We start from the raw sequence: 27,544 nt of genomic DNA, 5'->3' as shown, positions 1-27,544 counted from the left end.
CCAGGTGTCGAAAATTTTGAAATGTATTTGCTAGAAAGCTTTTTTGGATTCGTTCATAATTTATTCCACGAATCGACCAAAACAGACAAATTAAAAAAAAAAGAGTGTTTCTGTGACGTCGATCAAATTTTACCGTCAATTAAACAACCGGCAAAAAAATTTGGGAAGCTTTTTTTTTCCTAAAGAAGCATAAAATTTCCAATCGATTCCACCTTAGCTGACCAAAATCCGCGATGATTAAGTTTTCAATTAATTATTTTTAAACATTTTTCAAAGCTTAATTGATTAAAACTTACCGAGAGTTTCTTGTTCGTATGACTTTGAACTATTGATTTAGATTGGAGATTTTCAAATCTGCACTGACGGATCTTTTGGTGTCACCGGCTCACCGATTATTAGAAATCAACCAAAATGAAAAGGTCATTTCATTTTGATGAATCGGACTTTTTTATAAGTGAAGTATAATGCTGCATATAATTGGCAGAATATTTTAATTTTACTAAACAGCTGTTTATTATAGTATATTTACGTGTGTGAAAATACATATATCAAATTTTTTTTAATTTGGCAAAAACTCATAAAATTGTCATGCTAGGTGATATCGTGAAATGTTATTCTGAATCATTATAAAGTATTTGCACCTACAAGTTTACAATTACGTCGTAGATAATGCGATATTTAATTTTTAAAGTAAACATTTGTAAAGGTTATATATTAAATAGTTCTATATTCCAGTAGAACAAAATATCGAACTTAATTCAAACGGTTTATTAAAGATCTTATAAAACACGCAATGTAAAGAGTTTTCCTGGTAAAAGGCTTTATTATATAGCTTTGAGTTTTGAACTTTGATCAATCAATTTTACCCGGAAAGGTCCCTTTTGATTACGCAAAACATAATAGCTGTTACAAAATACATAACTACAAAATAAAAATTTTTCAAAATAAAAAGTAATTTTAAACTAGCGATTTAAATCTATAATTTCCTTCTCGGCAATGGCGCTTTTTTAATTTGACGCTAACCATATTCTTAATTTAAAAAATCGATTCATTGGCGTCCTATTCAAAACGTAATTGCTCGTAAGAAAATTATTGATTGGTCAATACTTATTTTTGACTTTTTGGTGCTTTTTTTTGGAACCCGTTCTATTTTTTGCAAAAAATTTTGTTTGAATATTTCATATTTATAAATTTGTAAAAGCATACTAACAAACATAATAAATACTTTTTGGCACAAATTTTTTTGTGAATAAAATTAATTTACGCCAAAATGTAATAGAATACAAATAATTAAATGATCATAAAGTGCTATTACGATGGTTTTACTTCAATAAAAAAAAAATGTAATCATCTCTTCGTGCATCACTGTCTTCATTAATAAACGGGAGAAATTGTCACATAAATTTAATATCACTACATATGTCACTGGTTTATCATTAAATTTCTAAGAAATTTTTTTATCTTTAACGAACATAAAAAATAAACAAACTTGGATGTCACTTTGAATTTTGAAGTAATGTAATGAAATTGTAAGAATGGGGGTGCCATAGAGATGTTTGATAAATCCCATTTTCTAAATTAAGAGGCGATTTAGGTTCAATGTTTGGGTAGTGGTAGGATTGAAGTTTTCCTGTCGAGAAAAATGTTTATTGCAAAATCTTCGATGAAAAACACACAAAAATTATAGAACAAAATAAGTGAAAGTAAAATTGTCTCCTGTGCACACAAAGAAATTAAATTGCAATTGGAGGGAGAGTTTTATATTTTTTTCTGAAATTGTGAGACTATCGCTAAAAACAAATGAAAGCAACAAACAACACGAAAATTCTTGTGTTTATGAAATAAATACCTTTATGCTTATGGCTATGAAATATACATTTTGTTCATTTCAAAAGTATTCACCCTTAATAACTCTTGACCTGATGTGATTATTGTTTTGAATGAAAAACGGTTTAGATATCTCTCTTCATCCATGCTTTAAAAAAACGAAATCGATCGATTGGTTATTAAGATAAATTGCAAAGAAGTTTGAATTCAATTATAACGACGAAATTAATTGACATAGATTTTTAAAGAATTTATCCAGGCAATAATTTACTTTTCGTATAAATATTAAGAGTTAAATTTAAATAATAAATGTTTTGAAATGTGATTTTATATTAGGATTACTAATAATTGTATGAATTCTTTGTTGTATAAGGTAAAGCCATTATACTTACTTTGTTTTGATCGTCATTTCGTGTGACTAGTGTAATAAGTTTGCATTTACAATTATAGGTGATCTTTAATTTTATTATTTTACATATTTATTAGGGTTTGATCTACATATAATATTGTTTTTGTTTTACAGAAAAACTATTTCTTTTTTTCCGTTCGTGGTAGGTATAGTGAAACTTAAAACTGTTTTTGAATATCTTGTTGATTCTATTAAGTTAAAATATTAATTCCATTTAAAAAAAAATCATGGCTCAAAATTGACATTTGATTATCTCTTGGATAAATCATAATGGGCTTCGGGTCTCGGCCCCCTTACCACGCAATTCAGAACTAGACAGAATAGTAACCGAGGTAAAAAATTAGAAGAAGGAAAAATGATTCTAGCCTTGAATATGGTCAACCTTCAGGGTCATTTAAAATCAACCATTATTCGAATCAAGAGATAAAAGAAAACTTTAAGTTACTCCCTCATCAAGTAAAAAACCAACATATTTTCGACAATAAAGGCAAACTTATTGAAATTGTTAAAGGGGATTTAAGAGTTGAAAACTAGCTTTAAAAATGGTAGGTAAAGGTAACAACTAATAGACTACAAGCCCATGTTAAAAATTTTCGAATGAAATGATCCACCAGGAATCTTGTTGAAAAAGATCCCTGTATAAATTCGATAACTTCGGCACCAGCAGTAAAAACAATTTTTATCTCCCGTCAATTTCCGAAGCCCTACATGATTTATTTCTGCCTGGCATTTATACAATTCGCTTCGATTACTTATGCAGAGTTAGTATAGAGCAAAGCCGTACATACTTGCTGGTGCAGAGGTGAGGCACCAAGGGATGTGACATTCATATTCTCTGCTGTACTTACTTGTACCGCTCAAAACTGTCGCCATGGAGCTTAAACTTACTTTACAGGTCAGTGCAGGTAAGAATATGAATGCCACACCCTTTGGTGTCTCATCTCTGCACCAGAAAATATGTACGGCGAAGCTAGATATTAACTCTGCATAAGTATTCGAAGCGAAGTATATAAATGCCCTACAGAAATAAATTATGCAGGGTTTCGAAAATTGACGGATTGATTTTTTTAACTTCCGGTATCGAAGTTATCGAATTTATTTCTATACGGAACTTATATAATTAGCTTCGAAAACTTATTCAAAGTTAGTATCCAGCAACGCCATACATATCTGCTTGTGCAGGGGTGTGACATGTACTCATCTTTACCCGGAAAATTTCAGCATGGGCTTGTAGTATATAACTGAGTGAGTTAGTTGTTATCATGTGTGTACTAATTTTTAGTTACATGAAGTACATGAATAGATACATAAATAAACTCACACAAATAGTATGTATACGTCTATTGAAACTGACTGCGCTGTAATTATATAGAGTATAGGGAAAAAGTTGTAATTACAGAGCCAAAAGAATGTTACAGAAAAAATGTATCGTAGTGACACAGAAAATTCCGGTTACGACAATATATCCTTTTTTTATTACTTTGCTATGAAGATAGTCGTAGCAAAAAACAAATGCCTGTATAAGAAAAACGTGTCTGTATATCTTTGTGTCTTGAGCATCAAAACTGATCTACTCTCATTTACAACAAAAAGTGTAAGAAGTGATATTCACCCACCGTGTTTACAGGATATTTAACCAATATACTTATTTCATTTTCACTTAGTTGTTAAACAGACAAAATGATTCACACAAGAAATTAAAAAACAACCTGTGTTATATGTTCTATAGTATAACACTGATAGGAAACAATGAGTTGAATCATTATAGAAGATAATTGATGTGATGGTGGATATTGACTTCAACATAGTAGAAAAAAATCATTGTCAGAATATCGCTATAGTGTACATCTGTAGATTGCGCACAAAAATTTTTCCACATATACTGTTAATGAATGTTTAATATTATTTTTTAACCCCTAAAAAAGGGGTCTTATAAGTTTGACCACTATGTTTGTGTGTCTGTGTGTTAGTTTGTCTGTCTGTAGCATCGTAGCGCCTGAACGGATGAACCGATTTTAATTTTTTCGGTTTCGTTTGGAATTTAATTTAATGTAGAGTGTTCTTAGCAATTTTTCAAGTGCGAGCTTAGGTTTCTGTACCCGCAAAAACTAAAAAATTGCCGATAACAAATAAATAATTACTATGACATATAAATAATTACAATGGAAATGAATGGTCAAATAAACCTGGTTCAATTCATTTCGAAAAGTGAAATGGTAAAATAATAAGATAATTTAAAACAATAATTCAAAAAAACAAAGTAAACTCAAATATTTCAATTTGAATTAAAATATTTCCAAAAATTTGTAAAAAGAAAAAAGATAGATCTCTAAGTATCCTTGTCATCTGATTTGATGTCCTTGACCATCACTTTGATATTCATTTAAGGAGGAGTGTTATAAGTTTAAAGTGTTTATCTGTGCGTCTGTGTGTTTCTCAGTGGCATCGTAGCCCCTAAACGGGCGAACCGACTCGATTGAAAACATTTTATAGCAAAGTATGGTGACCACTAGATGGTGTCGCTATCTTGCGTCGGATTAGATTTAAGTGGGTCCCGACTGTGAAAGTCGCTATGTAACTTACTGAACTTGTTTTTTTCTTTCCATTTTTGTTTAACACAATCGGATTTTTCAATTTTATAACTTAAGTTTTTTGATTCAGTTTTTAATCTAAAGGAGGACTGATTTTTATATCCTGTTTATATAAAATATATCGGAATTTATAAGATTTAGTCCCAAGTTTGTAACGCTTCGATATATTGATACAACGAACAAAATTTTGTTGCAGGTGTTCTTAAAATCACCGATATATATATAAGATTTTTTAGTCTTAAATTAAAATATAAAAATACTATTTAAGGAACAAGCTTTTATTGGACTAAAAAGTATAAAATAATTTCTTTTGTGTTCTTGAGACGCTCAATATCAAGAATGAATCGAAAAATAAGTATTTATGTAGAGTGGATAAGGCACTCCGATTCATTTTTGATTTTTTTAATTAAGCGCCTCAAGATTTTACGAATAGTCAAGTGACTCATACAAAAAAATATTTTCTATTTTTTAGTGCAATAAAAGCTTGTTCCTTAAGCGGTATTTTTTAATAAAATTTTTTTCATTACATTTTATACTAATTTCATCTATACAGTCTGTATATAGAATATCGAAGAATCGGAAGTGACATTTTTTAACAAAGCTAGAACAGTAATATTTGCTATAAATTCTCTGACGTATATTCTATTTTGTGTAAGCTTTCAAAATAAGCATTGGATAAATTAATAATTTTTATTAAAAAATGAATTTCTGGATTGATTTATTGGTTTATAATGCTTTTATCAATGTTAATTAATTATCGAATATAATATATTATAATAGTAATATTATAATAGAAAATAGCTTTATAACTTAAAAAATCGCAGTAACAAAAGCAATAATGTACTAAATAGAAGTAAATAACAATAAAAACCTTACAAATTCACTCTTAATAGGCAAAACATTTAAAAACGACATTATAAAATATTTATTCTATAATCGAAGATTTCTGTGGAAAGGAGTTACTTTGGTGGGGGGGGGGGTGCAGGTTCTGGAAATTAATAACATTACTAATATTCATCAAGGGTGATGTTCAAATAAGACGATAACTGAATCAAATATGTAAAATAATTTCATCTGACTCTCGAAAGAATGAGATGTCCGTTATTCGACACTTTAACTTGAAACCAAATTCGTTCGAAAACAATTTATTTCCGAGATATAGAAGGCTAAAATTTTAGGTATATAAATAGATACACACATTCAATTCTAGGAACATTTTGACGAATATGATGGTAATAAATAGGTCAGCGGGCGAGAAACAGTTGGTATAATATGTTATACACAAGTTTTCATATTCCTAAATTTTGAATTGTTTTAAGAGATGGAAAGTGCACTGAAAACACACTTGACCCAAATTACTTCTTATAATCTTAGAAAAAGTTTATTATCTGTTGTCTTAAAAATAAAAATTTTTTTAATAGTGTCCGAAAAAAATTCTGCAGTTTAAGTTAAGTATACAAATTGACAGACATAAACCGTTGATCTTTTAAAAATAAAACGATTTTAACAGATGATATACAAAATATACCTACATAGCTAAGAAGCACTTTAACTTAGTATTCTTTTCATTTATATCGTTCCAATTATTTTTATTTTTTCAAATAAATTATTTTAATTTATTTTTAGAAGTTTTTTTTATAGCAGTTGCGTATAGTCTTCGTACGTAACAGATTATCTATAATCAATGATCAGCTGGATTTTTTACATTAATTTGTATATTTTTCTTTTACTTTTTCATACTAAGTTGAAATAAATGATGAAAAACAAATGCTGTACTTGTTCTAGAATTCTCCCAGCAACAAAATGTTCCAACACCCAAACACTCCTCTCATATTACAGTAACTTTATACATTACAGTCTGTATCAAATCGGTTAGTTTAGATTTTTTGCAAACTTGTTTATGATTTTATTCCGATCCAAGTTTGGGACCTCGAGTGCCGAACGCAACCTTGTCAAAAATCGAAAAATCCGTGAAAGTTTCGGAATTTGGCGATTATAATCCTAAAGGACTAGCTTTTTCATAAAACCTTCTCAGAACGTTTTTAAAGTGGACTAAATTTGCTACAATAAGAGACTAAAATCGTCATTGAAGATCCAATAATTTCCAATTTCTAATTGGGACAAACAATTCTAACATCGCAATTTTTTGCAACATTGAAGACGCCAGTTTGCAATATTTCAGTAACATTTGTAGTATTAGTGTTGTTCAGGGTCAAAATTCATTCAGAACGACATAATATTGAAAAAAATTGCGTAGTAAGAAAAAATGAAAAAATTTTAAAGGATTTATCTCGGAAACAATTTGATCTACAGAGACGATTCAAAAACTACCCGTTTAGGTTTATAATCGCCAAAACTAGAAAAAAACGCAATTTTCATGGCTTTTTTCGATTTTTGACAAAGTTGCGTTTGGCGCTTGAAGTCACAAACTTGGTTTATTCATTGGGACAACATCTTAAACAAATATGCTAAAAATCAGAACTACCGGTTTTGACGTTAGCTGTGATGTTTAAAGTTACGTTGATAAATTTTGAAAGGCTTTAGCTGGGAATGTATTGGGTCTACAGAGTTCATTCCCTGCGTATATTGCAACAAATTTAGTCTACTTTAAAAACGTTCTGCAAAAGATTTATAAAAAAACTAGTATTTAAGAATTATAATCACCAAAATCCAAAATTTTCACGGATTTTTCGGATTTAGACAAAGTTGCGTTCAGCGTTCGAGGGACAAACTTCAATTATTCATTAGACCAACATCAAAAACCATCCATACTTTCAAACGACAAGGTTTCTGTATTATCAGTAGTTATACCAAGTAAGTTAAAAAAATTTACTTCGAATTTTTTACTTTAAATTGCAAAAAATCAGTTACCTTTATAAAAAAATATTTTTAGGTTTTTCTGCTTTCGCAAGTAAGGTTCCGCTCAAGCACTGTCGCAAACTAATATAATTCGTATTTATTTCTCTTATTTAACCTCATGATAACTTTTGTCCCATTTATGGGACAAAATATTTTAGAAACCGTTGAGCACAATTGACAGATGGAAAAAATTTTGTTTTTCTTAAATTTTGAGTTGTTTATTGTAACTACCGATAATTTGAAAGTTTAAAAATAAAGTTAACTTAATAATTTTTAAAAATTTCCCGTACATGGCACATCAAATATCATTGTTTGTGATTTTTCGTTATTTAAAATAAAAAATGAATGTCCCGTATTTGGGACAAAAGTTATCAAGGAATGTAAAAATGATCTAAGTGAGTGGTTACCATGAGGTTAAAATGATTTGAATGTCCAAAATCGATTCAAATCATTTTCAGGTGATATTTTTCAGAAGGAAAAAGTTGATTTGCCTATTGCTCATTCTAAACGTAAATTTCAAACTTGAACTCATAAACAACTTGATTTAAAATTTATGGTGAAAAATCAGCACGACATTCGAGAGAAGTAATTTTTACGATATAGAATCAGAAATTTAAAATTCTATGTAATTATGTATTTAAAAAGCAACATGTTTCAATAATATATAAAGTTTAATTAATTTATTTGTTTCTATTATACTTTTTTCTTATGTAAACATTAATTTATTATTTCCTATTAAATGTTGCCAACTTATGTATTTACTATACCTATAGGATTAGCTAAATAGACTAGTTGAAAACTGTTGAAAACTGTGTTGTTGTCTTTAAAATCAATTCTAAATCTTTTTATACCATGGATATGAAATATATAAGGTATATTAAGTTTAGTCCAAATTTTATAACGCTTCAAAATATTGATGCAACCAACAATATTTTGGTATGGGTGTTCATAGAATCATGTAATTAATCCGTTTTCGGTTGTCTGCCCGTCTGTCAACATGATAACTCAAAAACGAAAAGAGATATCAAGTTGAAATTTTATAGCGTGCTAAGGACGTAAAAAGTAAGGTTGAGTTCATAAATGAGCAACATAGGTCAATTGGGTCTTGGGTTCGTAAGACCCATCTTGTAAACCGTTAGAGATAGAACAAAAGTTTAAATGTAAAAAATGTTTCTTATAAAAAAATAAACAACTTTTGTTTGAAAAGTAAGTATGTATTATATGGGAATATCAGTTACATGTGTGAGACTATCTAAGAATTTATGATATCTTTCTTTATTTACGTGACGTAAAAAGACAAACGATTGGGTCATCAACACTTCCTATACATGGTATTTCAACTATTAACTCAGTAAATTTTTTCTTTCACTTGTTTATTATAAGATTTACAAAAAAAAAAAATATTCCTTATAAAAATCTTTGCTTTCAAAAATATTAACATTCAGATATTTACTTTATGTACAGAGTGTCACAAATTGAAAAATTTCGATAGGAATGTTAATGGTCGTTTAGAAATGTAGATCCTTTAGAACAGATAATAAGGGAAACGTTTCAAGAAATCATTCTCGAGATACATAGGAATGAATTTAAAAAATTTTGTAAAGGAACAATTACACGTATGGAACGCGCAGGTGGATATGATGTGGAAAAAACGAATTGAAAATAACTGTTGTTACTTACATCAACATTAGTAATACGCCAGTAAAATCTTAGAAAAAAAAATAACAGCTAAAATCACAATACGCTATGTAAAGCTACTTTTTTGGTGAGTTATTTAGGCCCCTTAGAAGACTGTGAAAACATGTTTTCCAAGCAAAAAAAATTGTGCTTCCTGAATACGTGCAAACTTTTTTGACTTTTTTCAGTTCAATTCAAAAACTAGGAGCCTTTGACATTAGTTGCTACTATCATTTTGAAAGTATACTAAATTTGAAACAATTGAAGCCGACCCACAGTTCCGTATGTTTAATAGTTTTTGAGATATGTTGCTTGAAAAATTTCAGAAATGCGAATATTTTGAGTTTTGCTTATATTAAACGGTAAGAGATAGAACAAAAGTTTAAATGTAAAAAATGTTCCTTATACCAAAATAAACAACTTTTGTTTGAAAATTTTTTTCGTAAACATCATTGTTTTCTCGTGCAGGGGCAAATTAGAGCTAAACTTTGGTTTCCTTTTTCTCCAAAAATATAAACATTCGAAGTACGATGACTGGGTAATTAGGATAACAGATGGCGTGTTTTATGAGTAAGATTTGCAAAATTTAGTTTTAAATTGAAGTGGTCAAAACATTCCCATCGTAAACAATTCATTCCTCAACAGTTATCTTCAGTTATCCACCTTCGCGTTCTATCCTGTAAGTGTTCTTTCAAAAAAAATGTTTAAATACACTCTTACATACCTCAGGAGTGATCTCTGAAACCGTTTCCTTTATTATCTGTTCTAAATTGTCTACATTTCAATACGATCGTTAACATTCCTATCCAACTTTTTCAATTTGTGGATACCCCGCACATTTGATATTTTTGTTAATATAAAATCTAATATTGTTAATATTTTTGACAGCAGAGATTTTTATAAAGAATAACTTTAAATGTAAACCTTATAGTAAAAAAGTTTTCCATATGGATCCAACTTAAGTAGGCAAGATGTACTATATATATATATGGGAAATTCGTACAAGATGGCTGCATCGGGATTACAATACAAAATAAGAGATTTTACCTGCCATTTTTCACCAAGACTCGATCCTCATCTATGGGAAACTAGGTAATGGTGGTATCAGACCCCATTTTTCCAAAAATCAACTATCTGTAAGCGTAGCGATCTGCAAGCAACCATAATATCTTTTATATTTCGATCCAATACTTTTATTCGTCAGTGCAACATATGTTAAATTTAAAGATACTGAGACAGCGGACAGATAGTATCCCAAAAAAAGTAAATACATAAGACGATGACATATGTGTATAAATTACTAAATACATAAACAAATAATACATAATAAAACTGTCAATATCAATTTTGATGTATATGTATCAAAAACATAACATTGAAAATAAACATTCGCAAAATATATAAATAAATCTATTTTTGTAAATAATTTTAAACTGATATTACACATTATTAATTTTATTCTCTGAAATTTTTTGAATTCTTTTGGTACCTAATTTTGAGTTTCAACCAAAAAGGTAGAAGTTAGTTTCAAAATATATATTTAAAAATTTCATATCCAGAAATAAACTAGGCCCGCTAAATAAAACCAAATGACAAAAAATCCTGAGCAGTTAGATCAAAACAATAAAGTGACCTTCCTGTTTTGATTTTGAACTATGGTAAATCGGAAAAAATGCAGGGAGCTCATATATTCATCTATATCAATTTTTTACGCCAGATCTAATAAAAATCAGAATCGAGATAAATATTTTCTTTACCATTTTATTTTCTCTTTTCTATATCCATATACTGTAGCAAGAAATAATCAAATTTATTAGTCCTTATCGCAAAAGGAAGGTTAAAATGAAACAGCTTATTCTTTTAGAGTCCATAAGTCACCCGCCAGCCTAACCGGAAGCTTCTAACATCAAAATAATGTAATTATTGATTAAATAGACCAACAAAAATCAGCCTCAAGACTCGCTTTACTCACTTCTTGCGTAACCTACTCCTCTCAAAAAATTAAAAAAAGCATTAATAATGCCGTAGAAAATAATTATAGATAAGTCTATGCCCGTGGACACATAGTGGGGTAAATCTAAGGGATTTTGATAGTCAATTCAGAAAAAGGAAGACTAACTGTTTGTAAATTGGTTTCTTTCACTCTAAAAAGTAAAGAAAAAGAGTCTTCAGATTCCGGAACATTCGCATGACTTTACATTGTTTTCTTTGGTGACGTTTCCGTGAGTATTTCTGCTTCTATTGAACGGATTGAACAAATAAAAAAAAATTTTTTGTTATGAATTTGTTCATCGACCTTACTGAATTTTCCAATTTTCTCGACGGCACATTGTAGCACAACTGTAGCACATTCTAGCACAACTTTTCTTTTTTTAAATTCGAAAATCACCCTGCTAAGTTCCAGCACATAAAGAATTGCTTGTTTAAATATATAAGATAATCAACAAAAATATTAAAGGATAATTTTTTCCACACCAAATTTTACCGAAATCTCGATTAGTTCATTTTAAAGCTTAGAAGTACATAGTTTTTACACAAAACATTATTTTTTATATTGGGTAGTCTCCACAAAAGCCAGGTACAACGGTTTGCTGCGGATTTGTTTTCTTAATGTACACCAATATTTTGGTGCTATTGGATTTAAAGTTTGCAAATATCTTTAAAATAATGGTTTCATGAAGATTTAAAATATGTATGTAAATAATAATATTTCCATGGGACAGTTATCTCAGAAGGTTTAAAGTCAAAAAAGTCAATCTTACTTGACACTGAATAACTGAAGGGGTTATATCCAACTGCGAGCGCAAAAAAAAAAAAAAAACAATTTTTTATAAATTTTTTTGGGAAAGCCATTTAGTTTATATTAAATATAATAAACGTATACACATAGAAAGGGCCTTTCTTTAAGTTCAAGATCCCGTTGTCCGACTTCAAAAATTTAATATGGTACTGTTCCTGGAGTCGATCTCTTGGAGGTCCTCCCAAAACTCCAGCGGTGGGCATCGCTGGGGGTCCAGCGGTGGGCACCATATCTCTGGTTTGGAGAATCCAAAATTTAAAAAATACAAAAAAAAAAAACAAAAAAAAAAACAAAAAATTTCTTTAGTCCATAGATGATACAGGTATTAATCGAAGGAAAATTCAAAATTTGATTGAATTTTTTTGATTTTTGACAAAATGGTGGCTTCCAAAAGAAATCAACCGACTTAGAAAAAGCTGTTTTGATAAAACGCGTTTAAAGTTTCAAAAGACGTTTATCCTCAGTTTAATTTTTAGAAAATTTATCAGATTAGAATTATTGTCATATTTCAATTTGATAATTTGTTTTCAATTTGATAAGTGTTTATAGACATAGCATGTACATGTATATTTTAAATAAGTAAAGTAAATTACTTTTAATTAAATACACTCCCTACTTGTATAATTAATTAAAGAATAGATTGTTAATTTAACTTCTTAATACACTGTTATAATAATCATGATTTTAGACTAGTTACGTAATTTGTCGATTTACTTATGAAGGCTTTTTCATATAAAATGATAGAACTTCTAACTTAAATTGAACACCTTTTGTATGAGGTATCATGCAATTTTTGTCATTTGAAAAAGTATTCTGTGGCAATTTGTGGAATATATAATATCAGCCAAGTTTAATCCACAACCAAGTTTAGCACTAATTAGGCCAGAATTTTTATTAGATATAAACTTAAACAACTTAAACTGAACTGAAGCTACAATACTTGCAAGAAACATATAATAACACCTCTTTCTTACACGCATTGCTTACCTCATTGTAGCCTATGCTAAGATATAAATTAAACGCATGGTATATATCTTTGTATTAGACATAAACTTAAAAAAAAATAATTAAAATCTTACCTGATAACCAAATTTTTCATCAGATTTAATTAAACCAATAATGGCCACCAAATATGATCCACACGTTCCAATACTCAGTATAAAACAATAACGTAACCGTAACGGTAATGTAACATACACTAAATAATCTAATAATATCACCCAACCCAAACTATCACGTCCGGTCACTTCATTCTTTTTAAGAAACAATGTTAATATTAATTGTGCATTTGCTAAATGCCATGCAATGTGTGGAGCAGCCGCCCAAAAATGTGATTTAGGTATACCTCGTTTACACCATACTAATAATATTGTATTTAGTGCTAAAAATATCGTAATTATACCGAATGTAATTAAATCTTGTTCTTGTGGTATCGCCAGCATGTATAAATCGAATAATATTGCTGCATAAAGGAAACATTGTAAACCAGCACGTTTCTGTTTAACACTATATGACTGATACAATTTTTCTAAATCGGGATCGGAAAATGATCTTGAAAATATGTTCCATTTTTTTTCTGCATCCACTGCATTTGCTGGTTGTCCAGTTGTCGTTGTTTGCTCATTGTTCACAATTTGATTTTTTTCACTCATTTTCATTGAGTTTCTTTTTCTACTGAACAATTATTTAAGATAAATTTTGTATTTTTCTTCTTACATATTCAATCATTTTATATTTGGTGTAATCTCTTGGCGGTTTATCATTATGTGTAATATCGCTTCATGTATTTGATTGAATTGATCTGTGGAAAAATATGAATACCTTTATAAAACACTCATTAATTTAAAATTAAATATGAAAATTGTTATCATTTTATTATCTCTTTTAGTTATTGTTCATTCATCTACACTAAAATGAAGTTGTATATGAAGTTGTCTCAACCTCATCCTGAGATCAAATATGGCGAATGGGGCGACGAATGTGATACAACTACCGTACGGGGTTGAATGGTGAATTTAACACAAACGCATGAGTTTGTTTGTATGAAAGTAATATGCTGTCTGCTTTTGAAATGGAACATAGTTTTAAACAATCTTTTTTCGATTGCTTCTACCAGTTATAAATATTATGGTGTGATTGTCACCCACAGTAAGTAAGTATCAACAATCTTCATGTAGTTGTCACAATCAAATATGGACTAGAAATAACAGCTATGTGTCCGTAATAAACGAATAATATATTTAAAGCAAACGCAAAGAAATTTTCTTTTAATTCATCGATTCGCTTTATTTATTCCAACGATTATATATTCAAACTAAGAACAATTTTATTATCCATCAATAAAATGCATCACTTTAAACTAAAATAAATATCTTTCATAGGAGTAATGATTTTGTTTATTTAAATTCAGTGATTTTGTATCAATGAATTTATATTTTAAATTCAATCGCATTCTATTGTAAACACAAATATTTAGCTGTACTTGTTCCAATCATTAGGAAATTGTTTGACATAATTTTTACTTTATTTTAATATGAAACGGTCAACTTTTTTGTTATTATTATATTCAAATTATTGTCATTTTTTTATTTTTTTCAGTGTATATTTTTACTCAGCTATTTTTACCCAGCTACAGTGTTGTATGCATTAACGAAAGCTGATTAGAGAAAATTCAATTAGTGAAAATAATTCCTTGGTTCCGTCATTTTTTTCTCATCGTAAACCTAAAAACGAGATGTTTAAAACTGTTTTTCAGATTTCTATAACTGAGACAGACCCTGCCTCTTCAAAGTGAAATTCAAAACATACTGTTATACCATACATATCTCAGGTACGAGTTTCTTCAACGGAGCGTGTTTGGAAATTAAGTTGCTATACTCAGGTCGGGACACCACACTATGTTATAAAAACAATAGTAACTCACGATATTAAATTCGTAAAAACGTGAGTTTATTCATAATTGAAGTAACATTCGTGAGTTCTTTGTGAACCCTATACAATGGGCAAAAACTAAACTTTCGTTAAAGGTTTTATAAATATAAAACTTGTATACACAAATATGAAAAGTGTCATGATATAAATAATTCTTGAAAATTAGTGAAATATTTATAAAACGCATTATTATTAATCAAGCTGCTTATTAATAAAGTGTACCACTGGATAAATTTAAAATCACTGAGAGAGACTGCTGAGAGGGTATTCATCTATTTTAAGCAAGAAGTTTTTTGTGTGACAAACATTGAGTAGGTTGGGGATCTTGGTATATCATTAAATCAAATAAATTGAACTTATTTACAATATAGAATAAATAATTTTGTATATTGTTCTGGTTGAGAGATCAACGGATAATAAATTCACTTCAAAAATACTGATTAAAACCACATCTAGATATTTTCCTCAAATGTAGCGGTGTTATTGAAACTTAATTGCATAATATTGTTATTTAAAATATTATTCCAGAAGAAGATAGAATATGTATAAGACGATTTATCTACATTTTGCGGTATAATTAATTAATTTAATTATCCCTCAAAGCAATTAAAATTATATACTAGAGAAATGATGTTTATATGTTGTTAGTATGGAATTATACGAATATCTCTAATATACAACACAAAGTTTACCTATAGACGAGTTTTATCGAAGACAAAATCATCGATTTCCGAAGGAAGAAATCAGTTGATTCAAAAAATAGGATTTCAACAAAATGCGTTGTTTAAGACTAGTTGCGACCTTTTAACCTTGACCGTTCAATTGATATAAAACAAATTTAGGGTTAAAAATTAATTAACTTTTCTGAATTTTTTCTGCTCAACAAAAGGTCGTATGGATATTCGTCAAGTTCATTTTTTAACGGCATCGTGAATAAGCAAAATTTTCGCTCTGGACTTTAGAATACTGTTGTCTGCAGTACTAGGAGGTAAGAAAACAGTTAGACGAGGTTTGTGGCATGCCAGTGTATATGGATTTCATTTCAAATAGAAGAAAATTGTCATTTACATATGATATAATTTAAAATAAAATGTCATGCTCCAATATTTAATATAAAGAAGAAATCATATCGTTACCGTTTTACTTTTATTTCAAATTAAAAATGTATATCAACTTGATTACTACAAAAAAAACTCTGGTTTGTAATGAATCTATCATTCGTCCATTTGTCACGCACGTACTTAATGCAAATTTAAGAAGAATAATGGGACCACACGGAAGCACCAGCTTTCAAATAGAAAAAGAATCATCAAAATCGGTTCACCCAGTCAAAAGTTCTGAGGTCACAAACATAAAAAAATATAGTCGAATTGAGAACCTCCTCCTTTTTTGTTTGAAGTCGGTTAAAAATGTTAATATTCTATGAATTCTGGTTACATGCGAGATACATTACAGACCACAAGGCCATGGGTGAACCCACCAGGAATCATGTTGAAAAGGATGCTCCTATATGTAAAACTCACCCGAAATTTGGGGACTGGATTTAATAAACAAATTCAGCTGAGAATTTTGTTTTGCTTCCTTCTGAGCGATATAACTCGTAAATGGTGCACTTTGGGAAACTTTTGTTATGGATTTTTTTGTTCCTTAGATGTTTTTATGTATCTATAACTTAATAAAGATAAAAAACCAAATTTTTTGTAGCAAATTTTTGCAAAAATGTTCGAAAAAATTCCATATAATTGTCTTTGCATATAGGTAATTGTTTATAATAAAATTGACCCCTCCATCTTCTACATTGAAGAAAAAACTACAGATGTTGTTGATTTTAATTTTCATAAATAAAAAAAAAAAATCTGTAGTTCTAAATATTAATACTTTTTTTAACAGACGAAAATCGTAAAAAATTTGGATTAATGATTCAAATAATACCGAAAGAAACTCAATATTTGTTACACCATGAAATAAGAAAACAAACATTCGTTATTACAATTAAATAAACAATAAATTGCTTAGATGTAGGTTCATAGACAATTTATAAGATTTAAATCTATCCAGGACATAACCTGTTATGTCACATTATGTACAAATCTGCAGATTTAAATTTCAAACTTAATATTTAACTTTACATTTCTATTTATAAAAGGTAAAATAATAATGTTTTATCAGTTAGTTGAACATAATACAAATGTAGTTTGTAATTATATGTATATCTAAAAGTCAGTAATAGTACATATTTGTAACATCTGTGTATAAATTTATTCACAGTTAAATGAATATTATGACAGGCAGACACAGTCATATATTGTGAATATTATTGGAAAATCAATGGAAAACAACAGCAATGCATAGCGAACTTTGTATATAAAGGATGTTTTCAAATTATTTATATCAATTTAATGTGTTCACAAAACTCAATATTTGTGTACTCTCTATAACCCGATCATCTTAGTCAAAAAGAGTGCTCAACCTCGGAATCTAAGGGAATAAATTTAATAGGAACTTCAGTGTTGGGTCAATATTTATAAACATAAGTAGTATTTAATGAATAATTAAGCAAAAATATCGCAAAATAGACTGGGATTCGCGATTAACTCTGCTTTTTCATTTAATTATTGATTAAATACTACTTAAATAATCATTTAATAACTTTATTTATTTATAAATATTGACCTTGCACTAAGGTATGTAAGAAACGTTAGCGCGGTTCAACTTTTTTAATAAATGTTTTTACGATTGAAGGCAAAAGACACAAGATATTCACAAAAAACTGATTTTCGCGACCTTTGTGCCTGAATATCTCAGGAAGCGCACACGTGACTGTAAGTGACTTTTGAGGCCAAATTTGTACTATCAAAATAAAAGTTTGTACACAAATTCATCTTATTCCGTTAGATTTCGAGATGAAATCCTAAGGTGCTTGGAGTAGTACTCTATATAACATATTCAGAGTATATTATTTAGTACCAAATTTCTATTCGTCAACTTTTTAGCTCAAAAACGAAAAGAGATATCGAACTGAATTATTTATAGCGTGTTCAAGACGTAAATAGTGAATTGAAGAAGTCGAAAAAAGTACCTTGACAAATCAAGCATGTAGACTCTAAAAAAAATATAGAAAAGAGGTCGAAAATTGATTATTCTGCAAAAAATTTGCTTGTTTAATTCTCATAAAAAGCTGTTAGCAAACGGATAAACAATATATAGTAACGAAAAACTATATTTTCTGATTATATCGTTTTCTACGAATCGGAGGTCGATGAGTGCTGTTGGATCAATAGGCCTTTGTCCTAATGTCAACTTCAATGTATTTTTCATTTCAGTAAGAAAATGTACGAGAATAGAAGACAAACTTTAGGTACAAAAATTGAAAATTTTAACTAAATGTAAATTTCATACTTCAAATTCTTCTCTTCCATTGGCATACAAATTTGGAGGGTTTAAATAACAACAACCTCTACATTCTATGCAATAAATTGTTATTAGTCAAGATTTGGAAAGGCATTTTCGTCTTCGTTAAAACAGTGCATCCATACCAAATTTTAGCAACCTCATGCATTCCTTTTTCAAATTAAAAAAAACACAATGTTAACTTTAGTGCCGTCTAACTCTAAGACAAAGCAACTGTATACGAAAGAAAGATTGCTCAAATCGACTTTTTATGAGCTGTACTACATGTTGTAAAGCGCCTTGTATTGAAGAGCAACAAATTCATTTTTTATATTCATTCGAACCAATTTTTTTATTCATTTCGATTATATTTTTCGAAGTTAAAATTTTTCCTAAACATATTATGTTGATCGTGGTTACCCTAAACTCTACACGGATGCTCTATATGAAACTTTAGCGCCTGTTGTCAGTAATTATCAATGCATTTAAAAAAAGTGCGGACTCTTGGAGTATTTTCTTACCACAACAAATTCAAAAAAGAAAAATTAGTTATTTTGTAATAAGTTTTTTCGAAAACAATGCAATGCGACAGCAAAGATTTGTAAAATTTTGAAACAAATGAATTAACTAACTTTTATGGTCCTTTTATCCTACGCCAAAAGAAACACATACGAATTGATTATTGTACTTATACCTCATATAGGTAAACATCATAAAAAAAAAACTACTAAAACATGTATGTGATAGCCAAAGAAACAGTTATTGTTTGTTCTAAGCCTTAAAAAACACCTTCATATAAAATAGTTAAGGAAAACATTGATAATCCTACATATTTTTTTATAAAAGACAAATATAGAATTCGAATACAGTCCAGTTAGTAACATTGATAGAAAATGCCAAGAAATGAAGAAAATAACGAAAAATAATGTGAAATTATATGCCGATGACTATGAATGAAAATAACAGACAATATTGAAATAATTTATATGAATATAGATAGCGTAAGATAGTTTATGATTTTATAAATAATGTTCTATTTTTGTATCGTCTATGATGCAATATAAAAGTATTATATAACATAAATATTTTATACCACCTACGAGAACAAGATCCATTAAATTTAATAGAATGAACAATTACATTAGTATAGATCGATAAGTACATCTAAGTGCAGATAAAAAATGGTGGTCTAAAGAACTTTATTGCATACACTATACTTGAGTTATTTTACCTAGACCGCCCTTTTAAAAAAACCAAGTACGTTTTTTAAGCACACAGTTTAATTTAAAGAGTCTACTACGTCATTCAAAGAACATACTCTCCAAGTTCCAGGTCTCTACGATTAGTGGTTTAGGCTGTACAAAGATCCGTCAGTCATTCAGGACAAAGAATTTAATAGATATCTATATATATAAAAGAAAGTCGTGTTAGTTACTCCACTTATAACTCAAGAACGGCTGAACCGATTTAGCTGAAAATAGGCAGGGAGGTAGTTCAGAGCCAGGAGAAGGACATAGGATTTTTATCCCGTTCGACAGCATTCCCGTGTGACTTGACATGAAACGTCAGTCACTATAAAACGTGGTATATGACCTAAACTACATAATTCAAAATAAGATCATTGGAACAATGCATTCATTCAAATCTATTGACTGCGTCACAAATGAAGATGAAGCCACCAACTATCCAATTGAATTTTTAAACTCTTTGGACGTGCCTGGCTTACCACCGCACAATTTACGCCTAAAGGTTGGCTCCGTAGTAATCATGCTTCGAAACATAAACCAACCAAAACTGTGCAACGGTACGCGTTTGGTGGTTAGAAAATTGATGAACAATGTAATTTACGCTACGATAATGATTCAAAGGTGAGGAAGTTCTCATTCCGAGGATACCGATGTTCCCAACCGATATGCCGTTGAATTTAAAAGACTTCAATTTCCGATACGTCTTGCATTTGCCATGACCATCAACAAATCACAAGGCCAATCCTTAAAAGTTTGTGGTTTAAATCTAGAACATTCATGTTTTTCCCATGGTCAATTATACGTGGCATGTTCACGGGTCGGAAGACCATCTGCGTTGTTTGTTTTTGCGCCTGATAATAAAACAAAAAATGTCGTGTATCACAAGGTACTTAAATGAAGAGCAACCTATGTACTAAAATACAGAAATAATTATGAATGATTAATGTAGGTATTTAATTTTTTTTTTTTTCCAATTAAAAAAAAAAACTGCTTATTTATTGCCCTTAAGGCGGAACAAAGTTCGCCGGGTCAGCTAGTAGATAATATAAATCCTAGTACTTTCCAGATATATAACAAATTGTTCAACTTTTAAATACAAAATTGATAATCGACAAATAGTCATCTTGATATCAATATGAATATAGACAATTTCTAACAAGAATCAAGAAGAAAACTATGAACACTAATAAAAATATAAGATAACAAGTAATCTGAAATCTCAATAAATTTCTGTTAGGCGAGACATATCGATAATTAATTGTGAGTCCCTTTCATAATGCTTGACATGTTTTTAACTTTTGTTTTTTCGTTTCATGATCAAACAAAACACCCGTTATGTAATTTGTGTGTGAAACTTTGTATTTAAGTATTTCAAGCATGAACAAAGAGTTTTAACTTTTCTGATGTAGCTTGGGTGAAATATTTGAGAAGCGCAACATTAATGTTGAGAATAGAAGTGGGCAGTTTTTTGTACACATTTGGGCCTGGATTTCTCGGGAAGGGGAGCAATGATGGTAGCAGGAATGATAAATATTCCATTATAAGAGATGCCTTTATTTGTCAACATGTAAGTATGTTTGAATAATAAAAATTACGTAGTTAGTTAACTTTTATATAAAACCATAGTTTCTTAAATTTTTTTTTCTTATAGGACAATTCTTAAGTGCATACAGCCACGCTAGTTCAAAACTGTCTCAATAATAATAATTTTGGAGTTCTCCCAAGGCCTTCCCACACTCCAGACTGGAACAACATAGAAAATGTTAGAGGAGTCATGGTGAGAATAATTAATGAACAGGCAACTAGACTCAGGAATCGTCCTAAGCTGGAAGAGGCAATTGAAGAGGCCTCGGTAGGCATTACAATAGACCTAATATCAACTGCTTTTTCTGTAGGAAGAACGGAAATGTAACTAAAGATTGTAGATTTCGTATTGCAAAAGAAAAAAGGCAAGAAAAATCAATCTGAAAGCAATGCCATTCATTGTATCAGTGACAACAATGTTTGGTAGATCGTCGGTTTATAAATAGTTTGTTGATAGTGGTGCTACTGAACATCTTTAATATAAAAAAAATATATTTACCGACTGTCGAGATTTAAGTGAAGAAAAAGAATTTTTCGGTGGAGATGGAACGACACACAGCGCAGTAGGCGTCGGAGAAATTAAATTTGAAGCTTTTGACGGATATTCATGGGTTGGGACGACTCTCGAAAATGTTTTATTTGTACCGAGTATGGTATTTTATTTTACCTATGTGTGTTACTAAATATTTTGACGTTACTTCCTTGGTTACTTGTTGATTAAAAATGTCATTCAAACGAATATACGTTCTGATTTACAATTACTAAATTTTAACAGTTTTAACATTTCTATAAAACCGAAGTTTCTTAAATATTTTATTTTTTCTTATGGGACAATTCTCAAGTGCATGGAGCCAGGTTAGTTCAAAACTGGGGCAATAATAATAATGTTCTAGTTCTCTCATGACCTGCCCACAGTGCAGACTTGCAGAAAGAGCCTCAGTTGTCACAGGATGTTGCAGAATAAATGCTTTTGGCAATTCAATACCTTCATACTTCATATTTCCTAGAGTAAATTTCAACAATAAATGCTTCATGATGCTCCAATTTGCACACATGGCTCAACGCATCCTTCTGATTGAATGGCATTTTCAAATTTCATTAAATATATGGAACATTTTGTAAAACATGCCTAACCGACACCACCCTCTCAAGCGTTGCTCCTTGACAATCACGGGAGCAATATGTCTGTTTAAATTCTAGATTTTTGAAGAAGTAGACATTATTTTAATTATCTTTCTACCTCAGTGTAGCCACAAATTACAGCCACTGGACTTTACAGAGTATGGATTACGGAAATATTAAGCTACAATAAAGCTAAAATATCAGAAAAATCTAAAATAGGGCATTTCAATTCAAATATATTGTTAGATGAAGATTTCCTGTTCTTCTGTCAACGATCGCGATTTTACCGTGTTAATTTAAATGACATGGCTGTCGCTGGTTCTTCCCAACATTCGCTAGACACCAAATAGCAACTAAGTCGCTGAGGTTCTAACACCTGTATCAGTGAGACAAAAAGACAAAGGCTGATCCTAGAAAAACCGCTAATGCAAGAAAAAAAGGATAAACAAAGATATTGACTGATACATCACAAAATTAACTGATGAAACTAGCAGAACAAGAAAAACAAAGGAAAAATAAAGTACAAATAAAATTCCAAGGCATTACAGAAAATGTACATGGAAATATAAATGCAAACTTTCTTTTATAAACGAAAGAAAATTTGAAATATTTTATCGCTTTAAGCAGTAATTGAAACAATGGATTTTATCGAGACATTGCATTTTTGACTACTGATCCTGATGTGCTCCGACGTTCCAAATTAAAAAAAAGCAAAAAATTTTTTTTTATAAAACAAACAGTAATAGTAATTGTAACATCAAATTAAAAAAGACAAAGCTGCTGACTTAAACAATTTGAATTTAAAATACTCAATATGATCAGTGGATTTTTTTTAATAATTCAAGTCCCTTTTGATGTTTTTTAAGATGGTAGATGACATAAAATTTTGCAGACAAGATCTAGATTAGAACAGATACTTGCTTCGTCTAGTCAAAATGTATTCCAAATATTACGCGGTAGAAAGAACTTGACTTTCAAAGACCACATAGCACACATACTATACATTAGTTTTTTTCATGATACTCTATCTAAAGCCACATAAGTGAAAATTAATAAGATAAATATTTGTCGCCGTTCTGGAAGTGGTTTAGCCTACAGTAAAGACTTAAACTGATCTTAATATTTACATTCCTCAGAGACTCTGCCACAAATTTCTCCATAATTTTAGTTTTAATAATTTGTTTATTGCTACCTTCCCCTCCCCAGGTCACAAATATCAAGTTGAGCCAATCTGAATATTTTTCACCCCATTTCCCCTTCATGCACAATTTTTTGGCTCTTCTTTTTTGGTTCGCTATTGATAACACGCATAATATAATAGCAGAGATTTCAAATATCGGAAAAATATAATGCTTTTGGTTTTTTGTCTGGCTTTGACGCTTGATTCACTCGCAAACATGGACCCCAGGTATCAAAGGAGAGTCTTATAGCTCAGAAATATCATGTCAATAATGCAAATAAATTGTGCAAATTTGAAACCCACGGATCGGCAAATATTTTTATTTAATATTTCCACATCATCTAAAAAATATTTTAATAATAGAAATAAAAACATTTAACATTTATTTTTAGCCTATGTATTTTTAAAAGTTACAAAAATAACCTATCTACCTACAACGAATGATGAAACAGAAAAAATGTTTTGAATTCATTTCTAGACATTATTTGTAAATTGAAAAAACTTCTCGTTCTACCTATAAAATTTCCATTTAGATTTTCTAAATCTCTAATGAACTATTGGGTTATCGCTTTTTTGGCTGTCTCAATGAAACTGAAATTTGCCAACAAATTACAAACACAGGACTATAAAATTTGACGTAATTGACACATCTGAACTGTATTATCTTTATCACATAAATTATAAGAAACTCTTTAAACTTTATTAAAAATAAATATGCCTCGGAAAATGAGGACTTTTCATTTTATTTCGAGTCATTTGTTCGGCGACACTCAGACTATTGCATTCTAAATACCTACATACTACGCCAGTCAAATTCCACATTCAAATCACAGAACGCGATGTGAAGCTGCTTTTTTGCTTTATTATTATAGGCCTCTTAAGCTAATGTAAAAATTTTTCAAAAGGGAAACTATCATTGTTTCAAACAAAAGTTGTTTACTTTTATCCAGAAGAAAATTTTTTACATTTAAACTTTTGTTCTATCTATAGCGGTAAATTTTTCAAACATTATATCTCAAAAACTATTTGACAACGGAGCTGTGAGTTGGCTTCAACTGTTTCAAAGTTAATATACTTCCAAAATGATAGTAGCAATTAATATCAAACGCTGATAGTTTTTGAATAAACTGCAAAACTTGAAAAAAGTCCGAAAATTTTGCAGTTTTTTCAGATAACGCAGGTAGTAAAACTATTTTTTGCTTGCAAAACGTAGTTTTACACTTCTCTAAAGGGTAAAAATAACCATAAAAGGAGCTTTACAACGCGTTTTGCGATTTTAGTTGCTTTTTTTTTTTGTAAGACGGCGTTAAATTTGATGATAAATTCAAAATTTTTCACACACGCACGAAAGGAAGACTTATAAACCTTCGGATTTGAAATTCGGAAAAATTCAAAAACAACGTGTAACGACGATAAAAAGGATGTGTTAAAAACTCGTATTTTGAGTCTAAATTGCAAATCATTTTCTTTAAATTATCATATCATGTTTCCAAGGTATTCAAGAATTTATAAGTTTTTTTAATTTTTTTTAAAACTTATTTTGTTATATTTTTTATTAACAATTTTTTATAAATTTATTTCTATTTAATCTCATTGAGAAAGATAGAAAAAAAAATTTGTAGTCATATACCAATTGATACAATCAAATTAAACATGGACATTTACGAAAAAATGTTTCAAACTAAAGTTGTTAATTTTTTACCAGAAACCTTTTTTTTTATTTAAGCTATTGTTGTATAAAATTGTGTATCTTGAAAAAATAGACAAATTTTGAAATGCTATTGTCATCTGTATTTCCAAAACTGTGCTATATGGTCAGAATTTCCAAGGTCGAAAACTTGGATGTAACAATCGACATTGCAAACAATATAGCAACAACAAATCTGACCTGATGTTCAATGTTTCATTTAATTGGCCTAAATAATACAACTATATCTATTTATTATATTGTGTATGTACTACTTAAAAAATTCAGAAATATAAATTCAGTTAATAAAATTCTAAATTAAAATTTAGAAAAGTTTATAAGTATATACAGAAAATTTTTAGTAGATATGGATGGCACAATCGAATAATCAGATATGGTTTAATAAAGAATGTTGAAAATTTAATTTGGTTTCAAAATATATGGTAATAACTTGAAAAATTTTTTAATGACATTATTATTTAAAAATTACATGTGATTGAATTTGGTATATTAGATGGTGACGGTTTTTAGTGAATACTATAAATTAAGAACTACGCAAAAAGCAAAGAATAAAATTGAACAAATTGAAGAATTTTAAGGATGTATGAGCATGGTAGTGGGGGCACAAATTTAAAAATAGATATTTTCAATTTTGATGATAAATTTATATTATTACTTGACGATAAAAGACGAAAAGTAAGAATAAAATTTTTCGATATCTGGCTTAATTTTCAAAATATCGAAAATTGAAAATTTTGTTTAATTATTTAGCTTTCGATATTTCGAAAACCAAGACACATATCGAAAAATTTTATTCTTATTTTTCGTCTACATTCATGAAGTTATAACAAAATTCATCATCAAAGTTGAAAATAAGATAAAAATAATTTCAACCCTTAATCTACCCTGCTCTTACATCCCTTATATGGACGGTGACACTTAGTTTTTTTCTTTTCTAATTCATTGCTAATATGTTTACTTTCTATTAAAAAGTTTTTTTTTAATTTGTTTTCATTCATTCCAAATGAAAATTATCAAAAACTTCCAAAATATGTCGTTTTTTGAGATTCCTCTATAAGAGCCAATGTATTTTATATCGATTTTTAATGACTTTTTTCTTAAAAATTTGCACGGATACCTAAGCTGAAATTTTAACCACATATTCTTTGAGTAAAAGACTACCTACAAACAAATTTTGAGCCTTTAAATCAAACATTGTTGTCATGCTCATACATCCTTAAATCAAGAATTTATAATATAGAAGAATATAACGAAGAATGTGATTTTGTTTTATCCACGTGTCAAAAAATTACAGTGACTACTTAAAACCAAATATAAATTCAGTTAACTAATTTTAATCCAGATAAAGATATTTTCAAAATTATAAATGTTAATTAGCGAATCCCTGTCTCGTTAATGGTAGTTCGAATTGAAAACGGCGTAGTAAGTTTCTGCTTCTTATATTCCGTATCGTTCTGCTTTATTAATGCGGCGATTTTGGGACACCTTGTATTAAGTTTTTAAATAAATATTCAAATACTTTACATAAAGGTTAACAATACAAGCATTGATTTTCCTTACAACAGTCTAAATAAAATATTACCAAAGCTACTGTAGGGTTGAACAAATATTTTATGAATCGATTTTTTTTCCTTACGTTTCAATACATAGTATAAAACAAAGTTGCTTTCCCTGTCCCTATGTCCCTTTGTATGCTTAAATCTTCGAAACTACGTAACGGATTTTGATGCGGTTTTTTTTAATAGATAGAGTGACTCAAGAGGAAGGTTTTTATGTATAATACATCCATATTATAGTAGAGTAAGGGGTTAAAATAGGGGTTGAAAGGGATATGCTTCAAAAACTAAAAAAGTTGTGCATCGATTAAGCTCAAATATTGACACGATATACAACCAGCTTCAAAGATCTATTGTTTTTATATACTTTTAACCTTCGGAAAGTAGAAAGGTGTAGCGAGAAAATGGGAAGGAATTATCGAATATTTACAAATATACCTAAGTGGGGTATGTATCAAATAAAAGAGCATGACGTGTACATTACAAAACTGTTATCCCACGCAAGGAAATGTGGAGGGAGTGGTGCAAGTGGGCATGTTGCCCAGCAAAGCGGGTAGTTCACAGCTAGTTTATTTATAAAAACAGAATAGAACATATTGAAACCATGTTCCTTATCACACGTTATGATTTGTTTGCTGATTGGGAGGTAAAACCAAAAAAGTG

The 27,544-nt window shown here is 29.5% G+C and overlaps 1 protein-coding gene across 1 annotated transcript in view; it reads right to left on the bottom strand.

Moving 5' to 3' along the window:
* LOC123290745 (adenylate cyclase type 3-like) overlaps window positions 1-13,914 on the bottom strand; it is a 97,087-nt gene extending 83,173 nt beyond the window's left edge. Inside the window, exon 1 of the mRNA XM_044871041.1 lies at window positions 13,243-13,914. Within this exon, the coding sequence (XP_044726976.1) occupies window positions 13,243-13,821 (579 nt within the window). The 5' untranslated portion in view covers window positions 13,822-13,914. The remainder of the gene's footprint in view (window positions 1-13,242) is intronic.
* Window positions 13,915-27,544: the final 13,630 nt, after the last annotated feature.

Source organism: Chrysoperla carnea, chromosome 1, assembly GCF_905475395.1.
Source record: "Chrysoperla carnea chromosome 1, inChrCarn1.1, whole genome shotgun sequence".
Classification (NCBI taxonomy): Eukaryota; Metazoa; Arthropoda; class Insecta; order Neuroptera; family Chrysopidae; genus Chrysoperla; species Chrysoperla carnea.
Note: the sequence above shows the minus strand (reverse complement) of the source record. Positions and strands in the feature narration are given on the sequence as shown.